Source organism: Dreissena polymorpha, chromosome 12 (genome assembly GCF_020536995.1).
Source record: "Dreissena polymorpha isolate Duluth1 chromosome 12, UMN_Dpol_1.0, whole genome shotgun sequence".
In the NCBI taxonomy this organism is placed as follows: domain Eukaryota; kingdom Metazoa; phylum Mollusca; class Bivalvia; order Myida; family Dreissenidae; genus Dreissena; species Dreissena polymorpha.
This window is the reverse complement of record NC_068366.1, coordinates 15,883,902-15,898,488: the sequence shown is the minus strand read 5'-3', so window position 1 is coordinate 15,898,488 and position 14,587 is coordinate 15,883,902. Positions and strand designations below refer to the sequence as shown.

The window sequence follows — 14,587 nt, the reverse complement described above, 5'->3', positions numbered from 1 at the left end:
AAAGACCCCCCCTGGCGGCCATGTTTTTACCGATCAAAACCATTTTCAAACTCAACTGTCGTATCCAGGAAACAAATGTTCTGACCAAAGTTCATGGAGATTGGGCAAAAAATGTGTATTCTAGACTGTTCATATGTTTTCACTATATCCATATAAAGAAAACTGCCCCATCCCCTGGCGGCCATGTTTTTCCATCCATCATGACCATTTTCGAACTCGTCCGAGATATCTATAAAATCGATGTTTGGAATTTTTTTATGATGATTAGGCCAAAAAAGGTGACTTCTATAGTGTTCACAAGCTTTTTTTTAACTACATAAATATAAGGGAAATGACACCCCCTGGCGGCCATGTTTTTTTACCGATCCGAACCATTTTCGAACTCAGCCGTCATATCAAGAAAACACATGTTCTGACCAAATAGAAGATTGGACCAAAAATGTGACTTCTAGAGTATTCACATGTTTTCACTATATACATATCAAGAAAACTGCCCCGCCCCTGGCGGCCATGTTTTTTCACCGATCTAGACCATTTCCGAACTCTTTTTGTTTCATGATGATTGGACAAAAATTGTGACTTCTAGTGTTCACAAAGTTTCTCTATAGCCACATAAGGAATACTGCCCGCCCCCTGGCGGCCAGGTTTTTCAACGGGCCGGAACCATTTTTGAACTCAACCAACACATCATTTAGACAAACAATTTTAGTTACATGAAGATTGGGCATCATATGTGACTTCTACAGTGATCACAAGATTTTCTTTTTTGACCTAGTGACCTAGTTTTTGACCCAGCATGACCCAGTTTCGAACTCAGTCGAGGTATCAATGGGACAAATGTTCTGACCAAGTTTAATGAAGATCGGACAATAACTGTGGCCTCTAGAGTGTTCACAAGGCACAATGTTGACGCCGCTCGACGCACGACGGACAAAAGGCGATCACAAAAGCTCACCATGAGCACGTTGTGCTCAGGTGAGCTAAAAATAGTTAGTCCTTACACGTACAGCGATTTCCACGCGCATTTATTGATAATTGAAAAGTGTGAGCACGTTCAAATACAATTTCTGGTATATTACAAAATTTAACCACTCATTTACTGTGGTATAATCTGCCGTTTATGATACAATGCTATTTACACATTTTATAGTTAGAAGTTCCTCCAAGTGTATAGTAAGTTCATTTCATTCATAAATGACACATGTTTACAAATATAACAGGTACATGTGTCGTTAACATCTAAAGGAGTGTTTACAGTGAATCTATATTGCATATACATGTATTGCACAAAAACAGCACAATATATTGTCACACGGAATAGGTTACTTAAAGACTTGTTAACATAATATATAAAACATACTTGTAGTAACATATGTCCGTGGCGTATATTTAAACTCTCGAAGGACGAGTTCAATAGCATGAATCCGTGTTCCGTGAGATACAAACCACCACGGACCATACACGAACTCGTAAACAATAAACTATTCAGTCGATTTTCAAATAGTATGTACAGCTTGAAGTTGTATACAAAATGATAATAAATACACGCTATAGTGAAAGCTCAATATTTAACATTTAAGTGTTTACAGGTTTACGCTTGCGTGAATCATTTTATAATTTTTGTTAGCTGATTGCGCGTCGGCATAGCATTTTAAGAACAAAAAAGGGAAGAACACATCAAAATGTTCCTTGTTTTCGAATTTATATCCCGTATAGTTTAATCAATTTCGAATAATGAACATAGGCGTTCGATGTCAGTGACAATGTTTTATTTTAATTAATTAATTTATTTGTGTTTTAGTTACCCGTTGTTTATTATAATGCATACACAAACTAAATTAATAAAAATCTTCCGACCAAACGTCTTCTCAAAAAAAGATAGTTCGATTATGTACATTAGATATTTACAAGGTAAATCACTCGCCATTTTCTTAAGCAACGGAAGTGCGTCATTATGAATAATTAAATCGCTGTCACCCCGCTCGATTATTGAAATGCGCGCGCAGGCCGGGGACCTCGCTCTTTCTCTATCTACTTTCAGTTTCAACAGACGATGTGATAAATCCTTCTTACTATTTTTTCACTCACTTAATGGGGCAATCAACAAAAGATATTGTACATTGATACACATGAATCATTCCTTACCAATTGTTTAACTTGATATCGTCTACCATGGTGATTCTAGAAACAAATCAGCACGTCAAAAATCAAATCTTGCGCCCATAGTGTTTAGTGGCTGTTATTATGTATAAAGAGCGAGGTTCCCGGCCTGAGCGCGCATTTCAATAAGCGAGCGGGATGACAGCGATTTAATTATGCATAATGACGCACTTCCGTTGCTTTAGAAAATCGCGAGTGATTTACCTTGTCAATATCTATGTACATAGTCGAACTATCTTTTTTTAAGAAGACGTTTTGTCGGAAGATTTTTATTAATTTAGTATGTATATGCATTATAATAAACAACGGGTAAGTAAAAAACAAATAAATAATTTAAAAAAACAACATTGTCATTGACATCGAGCGCCTATGATTATGAATCGAATTTCAATGTTCAATGTTGTCAACGTCCTAAGTGTTATGTCGCTCTCTGATTGTTCTTATCGTCTTGAATCTGTGACAACTTGTTTGATAATTGTCACTTAGATAAAATGGTGCTCCAAGAAATATCGAGAGGATCATCAAATTCACATCGCAAAATATCAATGCTGTCCTGCTGCTGCATCCATTGACAAATATCTGTCTCATCTTTATCATATAAATAGGAGTGACACAATTCGCAAGACACACACGCGTCCCGTGACTTTGACCATTCCACCATCGACTTTATATCTTGAGCGGAAACCCTCACGTATTGATAAACTACCTTTCTGATCGATTGGGGAAGGTAGTAGAGCTGTGTATCTGAAATCGTTTTCTGTACTAATATTAGTGTGTGTAGAGTTGTCAGGTTTGGAAGAGTTGAACAGAAAAGATCAATTGGTACTTCAATACACTCCAGCTTTAGACGTCTAATATTTCTACCAGTGACAGACATCGATTGAAAGATGTGCTCACTTGATAAAAGTCCTATTAGTAATATTTCACACACGTGCATATAGGTGCAGTCTAAATTACTTATATAAGGATTTGCAAAACATGTTAAGTACTTGAGTTTTAGACCCTGTAAGTCCAATGGACCCGCGGTATAATGCGTCAGATACGACAATGTTTCTCTTGATTGCGAAATAATTTCCTGTACATAATATGTTGATTCCTGTTGAACTAAGTAAAATCCTGTATCAAGGCTAATGATGTTTGATATGTTCATATCGATTAACGTCTTTAAAGCATCTTTTTCCTTGATCTCCTCATTTTCAAAATGTACAAATGTTACATGACTTAGTTTCAATTGTAAGCATGGCTGTTTATTCGCCACCCTTTCAATAAAGCCATCCAATACAATTTGTTGTGCTAAATGAATCGTGAGAACTAGATCATTCACCTGTTCTGATATAGAATGCAGCTTGCTTTCAAAGGCGCTTGTTATGACATCCATGATGTGCTGTGACATTCTTTCAGCCGCTGGAGCACACATTCCACACGTGAAGATAAATAACTGACCTATGTCCATTATAGAATTAGCATCACAATACACCGACTGTATGACGTTCAGGATGTCTTCAATGTCCGTCTGATTCATTGCAATATACAACGACGCTAGAAACTCCTGAATTGTTTTGTGTACAAACATGTATGGAACATTCTTTCGCGAGGGTAGCGCCAATGCTTTTTTCTGTGTGATAATCCCTGTCTGAAGTAAGTAATCAAGTTTTGTTTTCGTCATGTGGTTTGTGATTGTGTTTTCCGAAAAAACTAGCGAAGATTCTTTATTAGAGTCTGTTAGTGTTTTAAATGCAAGCACACTTGCAGAGCGGACCAGCGACCAATTTCCCCGCAGATACTCGGTTGTTTCTGTTCCAAATGTTTGTGTAATTTCCTCAAAACAAGTTGCTTCAGTGTCAAATTCTTTAATTTGAAGTTTTTGCAATCCCTTGGCTATGTGCATATCTAGCATATCAATGTATATAGCACATAGTGAACCTTCCATCAATCGCCCAACGTAAAACTGATGAACTAACTGCACACAAACAGCAGGTATTGAGATGAGATTGTGCAAGCTTTGTGCCTTTATTTTCTCCAAGAAATCAATACATTTGCATTGTTGATCATTTTTAGAAATACCGTCCTTCTCAGCTAAAACATTGATGACATTCTCCGCCAAGGTTTCGTAGTTTGTAACGCCGGAAATTTCGAACATACGCGTCAACGTATCGCTCTTGCTTAGATTGGCGAGTTTCCATGGTCGTGCGGTTATAATGTTGGTAATGTTTCTTCGCTTTAAATACAGTGGCATACTTCGGTCTTTACGACAATTGCACGCAGAGTCACATGGCGGTGGGAAAGGTATTTCAGGATGGCACCATTCGTCTGCAGCGTCTGTCAGAACAATACATTTATGTTCCCAGACACTGTCATCCCAAGGTAGTCTGTTGCTTTTTATGGCATCCTCGACCATCTGACTGACGTTACACATTGATCCGCTGTAATCACGTAATGACACAAAAAACAGAAATTTGTAGTCTCGCAAAGTGTCAAGATCGCTGAAACCTGTTCGGTTTGACGCCTTTCCTCTGTTAGTGGCTTTCCTTCTTTCCTTAGTACTGGCACCATTTTCAGAATGGGCCTTACACCAATCAAGAACTAGCTTTGTTGAAAACGTCGTTTTACCACAACCCGGATCGCCTTGGATATAAATTGTATTTAACGGATTCCCATCACGATTCAGCAATTCTTTGTAGGAATTCACGTCTGATTCCATCGTTGAAGTCTTGTCCGTTTTACTCCCGCCTTGTCTGTCGTCTTGGCCTCTCTTCAGTACCTTGATGGACGGGGGAACGTAGATCCGTTCTAAAGGTACATCTATGTCAGGATCTAACATCGACACAGGCGCGACACACCTTTCACGGTACTGTTCGATTAACCACGACTGGATTTCTGCCAAAAATGCAATTGTAATTATATATAACTATTTTACGAAACCTACTTGTAGTTTCTAGTTTCGAGGATTAGGAAAATGATCTTGATGATTATTATGATGATTTTTTTAGTTGCAGCATATGGTCGCTCTCATCATAATTGTCTAAAATATTTCATTTTAATGCTTTTACACGTTACATAGCATTCCTAGATATACTAGTAATTGTCAAATCACGTTGTACCTACAAATTTCAGATCAATAAACACAAATAAACTATAAACAGACTCAAAAGAATTCACCACAAAAAACTCACTTACACATTTGTTCTAAATTTAAATATTAACGCTATAGTTATTCCTTTTTAGTCTGTACGTGCTTGTATTGAAAAAACGTTTGAAACATAATTGTTTCCCCTCAGTCTTTCCGTTTCAAAAACAAGTTCGTTCGTTCAAATATACAATTTAGTTATGAGTAGTAAAAATAAAAAAGTTAATTTGTTAATAAACATCAGAAAAAATGAAACAAACTGAGCAACACATTAAAATAAAGACATACACATGGCGGGTAATGCTGTTTTGTTGCTGCTGTATTTATGCTTTCTTTTATCACGATGACAGTGATGATGATGATTGGATGAGACAGTGAGTACAGACAAAATAAACACGTTTCAGTAGTTAATCTGTCTAAAGACAACGCGCTAAACTATTTTACCGGTTTTAAAGTCCTTCTTATATTCACATAATATGCTTACCTTAAATACATACTTGATGTCAAATGGCTATAGTAGTTATATAGCATATGCAAACTTAAAGCTGAATATGTATGCACTACAATGTGGATTTCCCACGCACTCAGTCCAAACATTCCAGCTCAATACCTTCATAACAATTCAAGGTAGCAAAAACCATTTTGTCCATTTGTTAATAAAAATGACATTGACTAAACTAGCATGTAATTTAATCCTACTCTAGGTCTGCATAAAAACTACATACAAACAAAACAAAGAACAACACCCTCATCATCGCTAGTTATCAAGTTATTATCCGGGAGATCTTTTTGTATAGTTTATTATCAATGCCATTGACCTGCACAAAAGCTACAGTCCGACTGAAGTTATTTAGCAAACAATTGTATCTATTTTTTTTTACAAAAGTAACATTGACCCTATTGGTCTCAAATGTAACCCGATTCAGGTCAGAATATGAGTTTGTGACCATGCATGATGATCCCAAATACATGTGCGATGTGTCAATGAATATCTGTTGAAATTATGTTTTTGTTGCATGCACACATTAACATTTCTAATTGCACTCAAAACTTTACCTAAGTATTTTTAAGTAAACAAGAGATGTGCTTGTCAGAAACACAATGCCCCCTATTGCGCCGCTTTGAAATAAATTTTCAATATATCATTTGACAGTTTCACAGTAATTATCTCCCTTTTAAAGCTTATTACTTCCTTTGTTGTATTTTATTGTATTGTTTGACTTTTGACATTGAACGGTGACCTTGACCTTTCACCTCTCAAAATTTGCAGCTTTATGAGATACACATGTATGCCAAATATCCAGTTGCTATTTTCAATATTTAAAAAGTTTTGAGACACACACAATGAATGACAGACAGAGAGACAGACAGACAGGCCAAATACAATATACCCCCGATCTTTCGATCCGGGGGACATAAAAAGGAGGGATATTATCATGCTGAAAGGCTGGTAAGAATATTCCCTTTTTTGAAATACTCCAGCACTGCAGTTCAATTCTTATAAATGGGTGGAGAACTTTGTTCACACACTGTATTAATAAAAAAATATGCGGTTACAATTTTTATAAATATATAACATATCGATAAGAGCATAAAATCAAGGCTTTTAAAACGAGTTGTTTCTGCGTCGTGTAACCCTTATCTTTGGTCAAAGAAATATATTATAAAAAATAGTCCACTTGCATCTAGTGTTTTGAAATGATAAGAAGAGAGAATATCACTCAACATCATAATTCTGCCGTAACATTTACATTGTTGGAAACTTCGGTTATGGAGAGGTGATTTAAAGTGATATTATGGGCATCTAACAGTATATGCTATGTTGATAGGTGTCTATCACAACCTTGTTTATGTTTGGTGTGTATACACTTATATTGATTAATGCATCATCAACATACCAAAACAATATCCCGGAAATAGAAAAATAATGCATTTGAATATCCTCATGTAAAATATCAAATATAATATATATATTTTATGAACAACTAGTAGCCAGATGAGTTGTAGATAATTGTAGATAATTGGTCAGTTACCACATTTTAACTAACTCTTTTGACCTAAGTTCTTTTCAGCTCAATTCAACAGTGAAAAATGCCCATAATATCACTTTAAATATAATGCTGTGTTATTTTGTTACCTGCGCGTACGAATAATCATCTTACGGGATGTTGACTGGAGATAAGAACATTGCTCTGGTCACAAAATCATCTTTTCACGAATAAATAGGATAACAAGGATACATTATTGAAGTGATGCAGGTTATTTCCATTGATCATGTTAATATCTTAATAATTGAACACGCTAGAAGAAAATAAGAATTTGCCATTATATTAAAATTACTCAAATGCCATTGTTTATAAACATGCATAGTACCTACCGGATAGTGTACTGTTCCTTGTTGCATTCTTCTTTTTATTCAGCACTGCATTTTCTTTCCTTCGTATTTTTTTAAGTACATCATCTCCTTTCCTTTGTATTGTTTCAAGTACGTCATCTCCTGTACTTTGTACAGTTTCCAGTACATCCTCTCCTTTCCTTTGTACCGTTTCAAGTACGTCATCTCCTGTACTTTGTACAGTTTCCAGTACATCCTCTCCTTTCCTTTGTACCGTTTCAAGTATGTCAACTTCTTTCGTTTGTACAGTTTTTAGAACGTCATCGCCTTTCCTTTGTATTGTTTCAAGTGCTTTACTTATGTTTTCATTTAAAGCATCGACCATTTCTTGAACAAGTTTATCCCTTTTTTGTTCAAGAGCTTCTTTTATTTGTGCAATCAAATTGTCTTTCAAGTGCTGAAAAGTGGTTTCAACATCTTCAGTAGTAATTGCTAGCGTTCCATTCTTTAGCTGTGAAAACATAAGTGTGCAATAGTTATACATTTTCGATACATAAACTGGTATAAACTGAGTCGCGATATTATTTTTACAAATCATCCAACCAAGTTATTATAAAGATATAACTATACATCGGACTTCAAGAGGTTCAACAAGTTTTCTTCTTATTTTACATAGTGACCTAGTTGTTGACCTCACGTGACCCGAATTTGAACTCTATAAATATATGATTGAGACAAATGTTCCAACAAGTAAAATGTTGACGACTTACAAAAGGCGATCACTATTACCCACCATGAGCACGTTGTTCTAAGGTGAGTTAAGAAGTGCAGAATGCGCTACTGATATACATTATCAAATCATATTAATCCATTTGTAATGCGCACCATATACAATACCCTTTTGTCAAACCTGTTTTAGCTTCTCAACTGCAGCTTTCGACGCAGCTTGGTGGTTGAACTGTTTCAGGTTCTGCAACAGCGCTACTAGAGTGTCGATGGCTCGGTCACTGTCGTCGCTGGCCATGGACATTGTAGAGGAATGACATACAGCTTGCCTTACATCTCTTGCCTGAAATGTCAGCTTGTCTTCAAGCATTTGTGCATAGTGTGAGTGAATGCATGTCTTAATTATTACTGATGTATCCCTCCGTTTTAATTATTTCAACACCAATAAAGTAAATATCAAGAAAGTAAATTTCTACAAATGTACAAATGATTATTCATAAAATGATAAGATAATGTTTATTAAAACTTACCATATAGTATTTGACTCATTTTGACATTATATCAGAATCATAAAGTATTTCAACTGTTTATATTTTGCTAAATTATTGTTCAATAAAATAGTTTGTCAATGTTATCATCCATTGAAATATTAATTTATTCCATAAATGTTCTTAACATTTCTTTACCATACTTGATTGTCATGGTCATTGAAAAATATTATTCTGAAAGTGTCCTTTTTATTTAAATAATCCAGTTGTTAAAACTAAACATAAAATGATATATATATAGCATTGATGTGGCAATTATATATAAAAAAAAGTCTAAAACTAAATCACAGGCATCAGCCCCATATCAAAACAAAGCGCCCCCATGTTCCCCAGCTGTAAGGGCGATGTGGGCGATAACTTCTCATGGGACATACATATAGTGGAAGTGACCTCTATTCCATTAAATGATTTTGTGTCGGACATGGGCCGATCAAAATCAATTAGATTTTGAAAATGGCTGTCTCTGTCAGTAGGTACCCAAATGTACAGGTCGCGCAAAGTTAAATATTGGAATTGGCAGTCAGGAGTCAATACATTTATTGAAATTGTTCATACATCATGCCTCGATTAATTGCCTTGTTCTATGTAATGCTTCTGGAAAGTAAATTGACACATTTTTACAACACTAAGGAATCAGAAAATACAAAGAGTAAATCTCTTCTAAAATATAGGTTCTCCTGGCACTGGCAATACTTGTGAGGCTCGTCTACAGGTCAGATTTGGAATCTCTACTATTTAATTAAATTTTATTTAAAGTTGTAAAAAGGTACTAAACATATATTTTTTTGTTACAATTTGTTCAAAGTAAATCTACATGCACTGTAAAGTGTACCATTTAAATGAATCAAAATTCTAAAAGTACCATCATAATCTGCAATCAATAACAAAGAAGAAAAATAAGGTTTTATGGACTGTCTTTTTATAAATGAAATGAAGCTTATTTTAAATCGAAAACCCATTTCAGCCTCTATTAAAGAGTGCACAATTAATTAGGCTTATCAGTTACTTCATGCAGAGCAGGTTAAAGGTAATATATTAATAAAAGTCAGATAAATTCATTAATAAAACACCATGAACACTAAAGTGTGCTGGTTTACGTTTGTAAATATTTTGCCCAAACTGCCAATTGTGCGTTATTTCTGATAAATGATGATGGTGTTATAATAGTATAAACAAGTGCGGAGTTGATAAAACTATTGACAGAAACCACCTCTTTTTTAATTAATTTTACTCAATTCTCCATAATTACACCTCAGTCACTTCTTCCTAAAATGTAAACGTAGTCTTTCTGAGATCCCTTTGATGGTTGATTGATTTGCTAATTGTATTTTATTGTCAAGATTGTCATAGAACATTGGCTTAAACAATTATAAAATCATGGGACCTGGGTCAGAGGGTAGGATGCGGGTTGACGGGGCAGGGTCAAAAGAAAGGAGTTGATTTGTATGATACCCCTGCGTGTGAACTGAAAATGTTTTTTGTTATTTTTAAGTACGAAATAATTCAAAACAAGGGCTGTTTGTAAAACATGCATGCCCCCCATATGGGCTGTCCGTTGTACTGGCAGCCATTGTGTGAATACGACTTTTGTCAATGTGACCTTGACCTTTGACCTAGTGACCTGAAAATCAATAGGGGTCATCTGCAAGTCACGATCAATTTACATACGAAGTGTTATGATCCTAGGCAAAAGCGTTCTTGAGTTATCATCCGAAAATCATTTTACTATTTCGGGTCACCGTGACCTTGACCTTTGACCTAGTGACCTAAAAATCAATAGGGGTCATCTGCGAGTCATGATAAATCTACCTATAAAGTTTCATGATCCTAGGCATATGAGTTCTTAAATTATCATTCAAAAATCATTTTACTATTTCGGGTCACCGTGACCTTGACCTTTGACCTAGTGACCTCAAAATCAATAGGGGTAATCTGCGAGTCATGATCAATCTGCCCATGAAGTTTCATGATCCTAGGCGTATGCGTTCTTGAGTTATCATCCGGAAACCATTTTACTATTTCGGGTCACCTTGACCTTTGACCTAGTGACCTCAAAATCAAAAGGGGTCATCTGCGAGTCATGATCAATCTACCCATGAAGTTTCATGATCCTAGGCGTATGCGTTCTTGAGTTATCATCCGGAAACCATTTTACTATTTCGGGTCACCGTGACCTTGACCTTTGACCTTGTGACCTCAAATTCAATAGGAGTCATCTGCAAGTCATGATCAATGTACCTATGAAGTTTCATGATCCTAGGCCCAAGCGTTCTTGAGTTATCGTCTGACAACCACCTGGTGGACGGACCGACCGACCTACCGACCGACCGACCGACGTGAGCAAAGCAATATACCCCCTCTTCTTCGAAGGGGGCATAATTATTTTTTAAATCGCAATTGTTAAGATTATCATGTATTAATTTTTAGACTTTCTGAAGTAATAGTACCTTGATGCAGACATTTTCCTTTTGTGTCAGGTCGTCCTTGAAATACGTTTGAAAGAATTCACAGTTGTACATAATATTAACTATGCCGTTGAAGTCGACTTCTTCTTCTTTATTAACGTCCTTGTATCCGTCTTTTGAGAGATAGCATTTTGCAATCTGCCAAGGTTCGGCGCACCATTTAGACGCATCTGTGTTTACCCATGTTGGGCCTTGAAAACTTTTTGGTTTTGAACGATTGCGAAATCGGTGATGGCATACAATTTCCTTACATATTTCATTGCATAAATTAGCGCTGCAATTTCGAGGCTTATGAATGTCATGAAATGCGCATCTTCCGTTTTTATAATGGCAGCATTTATTATCGGTGTCACAAGTCAAAACATTTGGAGTGTAACACTGACTGCAGACAACGTTCTTGAGGATACCGTGTTTTCTATTGATCTCTTTACGAATGGTATGATACAGTTCATGAGTAATCTCTTTCACAATGTCGAGAAGGCAGTCACGTGTGATGTTCATACCCATGGCCGCCTTAAACCAGTTCTGGGTTTCCGGCTTGCGAATGATGTCAATGTAGTCCGACATTTTCCTTCAAAATAATATAATTTTCAGTAAAAGTTATAGTTATTATTACTTAATATAAATACCTCATAGTTGGTGTGTTTGACTACTATGTAATTTGTAATATGTTATAAGTACATGTTTTGAAAAATTACTTAAATATTATGTTAATTATTTATATACACAACTACTTAAAAATGCTATTTATTTACGCAATTACTTAAATGTAAACAAGGTCAGGAACTTTAATGAACTAAAGATGTTAAAGGGGCCGTCCCACAGATTTTGGCATGTATTAAAGCTTTTCATTAACTGCTTTAAATGCTTTATATTGATACATTTTAACATTTGAACTACAAATCTCCAGTAAAAAATAAGAATACAATTTAAAACAAGAGGGCCATGATTGCCCTGTATCGCTCCACTGTTTTTTTGCGAAAAAAAAACGTGCAATGCGCATGGGGTGAAATGAACTCAAGCATGTGACTTTCTCTTTCTATCCCTCGTCCCACTGGGCGCTTAAAGTTGGAAGGGTGAGCAGTTTTATGAATGGAAAAAGTTACTACCGTGTTAACTAAAAAGACTAAAAAGCCCGGGAATTGATGCACAGGTCCTTTGCTTATAAGTAAGTACATTTATCTCTCCAAAAGATATTGCCGTTCTTTCTATTTCACATATTGTAAGATGCTGAAGATCAAATCTACGCATTTGATTTGAAACAGATTCACAAGACCCATATGAATAAAAATGCCTTAACCCTTTACCAAACGACACATTTTGGAAATTCCCAATTTGAAAGAGGTTGCAGACGACAATTAAATTGCGATCATCTGCGAGTCATGATTAATGTACCTATTTAGTTTCATGATCCTAGGTGTAAGCCTTCTTGAGTTATCATCCGGAAACCATTTTTCTAAGTTGAGTCACCGTGACCTTGACCTTTGATCTAGAGACCTGATAATCAATAGGGGTCATCTGCGAGTCATGATCAATGCACCTATGAAGTTTCATGATCCTAGGCGTATTAGCTTTCTTGAGTTATCATCCAGAAACCATTTTACTATTTCGGGTCACCGTGACCTTTATCTTTGACCTAGTGACATAAAAATCAATAGGGGTTATCTGCGAGTCATGATCAATGTACCTATGAAGTTTCATGATCCTAGGCATAAGCGTTCTTGAGTTAACATCCAGAAACCATTTAAAAATTTGGGTCACGGTGACCTTGACCTTTGACCTAGTGACCTGAAAATCAATAGGGGTCATCTGCGAGTCATGATCAATGTACCTATGAAGTTTCATGATCATAGGCATAAGCGTTCTTGAGTTAACATCCGGAAACCATTTTAAATTTTGGGTCACCGTGACCTTGACCTTTGACCAAGTGACCTGAAAATCAATAGGGGGTCATCTGCGAGTCATGAACACATTTGGCAGAGGACTATTAGATATCACTACATACCAAATTTAGTAGCCCTAGGCTCTATAATTATGAACAAGAAGATTTTCATAGTTTGCACAAAATAGGCCTTATTTAAGCAAATTTTCAACTTTTTGACCCCCAGGGCAGGGTCAAATTTGACCCCAGGGACATAATTTGAAGAAACTTGGTAGAGGACTATAAGATGTCACTGCATACCAAATTTGGTAGCCCTAGGCCCTATGGTTATGGACAAGAAAATTTCTTGTGTTTTCACAAAATAGACCTTATATAAGCACATTTTCAATTTTTTGACCCCCGGGACAGTGTCAAATTTGACCCCAGGAGCATAATTTGAAGACACTTGGTAGAGGACTATAAGATGTCACTACATACCAAATTTGGTAGCCCTAGGCCCATTGGTTATGGACAAGAAGATTTTTAAAGTTTTCACAAAATAAGCCTTATATAAGCACATTTTCAATTTTTTGACCCCCCCGGGGCAGGGTCAAATTTGACCCAGGGGCATTATTTGAAGAAACTTGGTAGAGGACTATAAGATGTCACTACATACCAAATTTGGTAGCCCTAGGCCCAATGGTTATGGACAAGAAGATTTTTAAAATTTCACAAAAAAGGCCTTATATAAGCACATTTTCAATTTTTGACCCCCGGGGCAGGGTCAAATTTGACCCCAGGGGCATAATTTGAAGAGACTTGGTAGAGGACTATAAGATGTCACTACATGCTACATTTGGTAGCCTTCGGCCCAATGGTTATGGACGAGAAGATTTTTAAAATTTCACAAAAAAGGCCTTATATAAGCAAATTTTCAATTTTTGACCCCCGGGGCAGGGTCAAATTTGACCCCAGGGGCATAATTTGAAGAGACTTGGTAGAGGACTATAAGATGTCACTACATGCTACATTTGGTAGCCTTCGGCCCAATGGTTATGGACGAGAAGATTTTTTAAGTTTTTACAAAGTAGGCCTTATATAAGCAAATTTTCAATTTTTGACCCCCCAGGGCAGGGTCAAATATGACCCCAGGAGCATAATTTGAACATATTTGGAAGAGATTCACCCCAGGAACATTCCTAAGAAATTTCATCAGAATTGGACCAGTAGTTTAGGAGAAGATGTTTAAAGAAAAAGTTAACAATCGGACGGACGCACGGACACACGCACGACGGACACAGGACCATGACATAAGCCCCGCTGGCCTCTGGCCAGTGGAGCTAAAAAGAAGAAAAAACGTTAACC

The 14,587-nt window shown here is 36.3% G+C and overlaps 1 protein-coding gene across 22 annotated transcripts in view; it reads right to left on the bottom strand.

The window, feature by feature from the left end:
• Positions 1 to 14,587, bottom strand: part of LOC127852175 (uncharacterized) — a 133,917-nt gene that overhangs the window by 53,339 nt on the left and 65,991 nt on the right. Inside the window, exons 2-5 of one of the 22 annotated variants that reach the window (XM_052386022.1) lie at positions 11,344 to 11,932; positions 8,533 to 8,691; positions 7,665 to 8,133; positions 4,651 to 5,037 (exon numbers count right to left, since the gene is read on the bottom strand). The exons of 12 other annotated variants lie outside the window; for them this stretch is intronic. In XM_052386022.1, coding sequence (XP_052241982.1) covers positions 4,651 to 5,037; positions 7,665 to 8,133; positions 8,533 to 8,691; positions 11,344 to 11,928 — 1,600 coding nt within the window. In that variant the 5' untranslated portion in view covers positions 11,929 to 11,932. Of the gene's footprint in view, positions 1 to 2,462; positions 2,749 to 4,446; positions 5,038 to 7,664; positions 8,134 to 8,532; positions 8,692 to 11,343; positions 11,933 to 14,587 lie in introns of those variants that run through there. 9 more of the 22 variants (XM_052386017.1, XM_052386023.1, XM_052386020.1 and 6 more) reach the window with 9 other exon arrangements.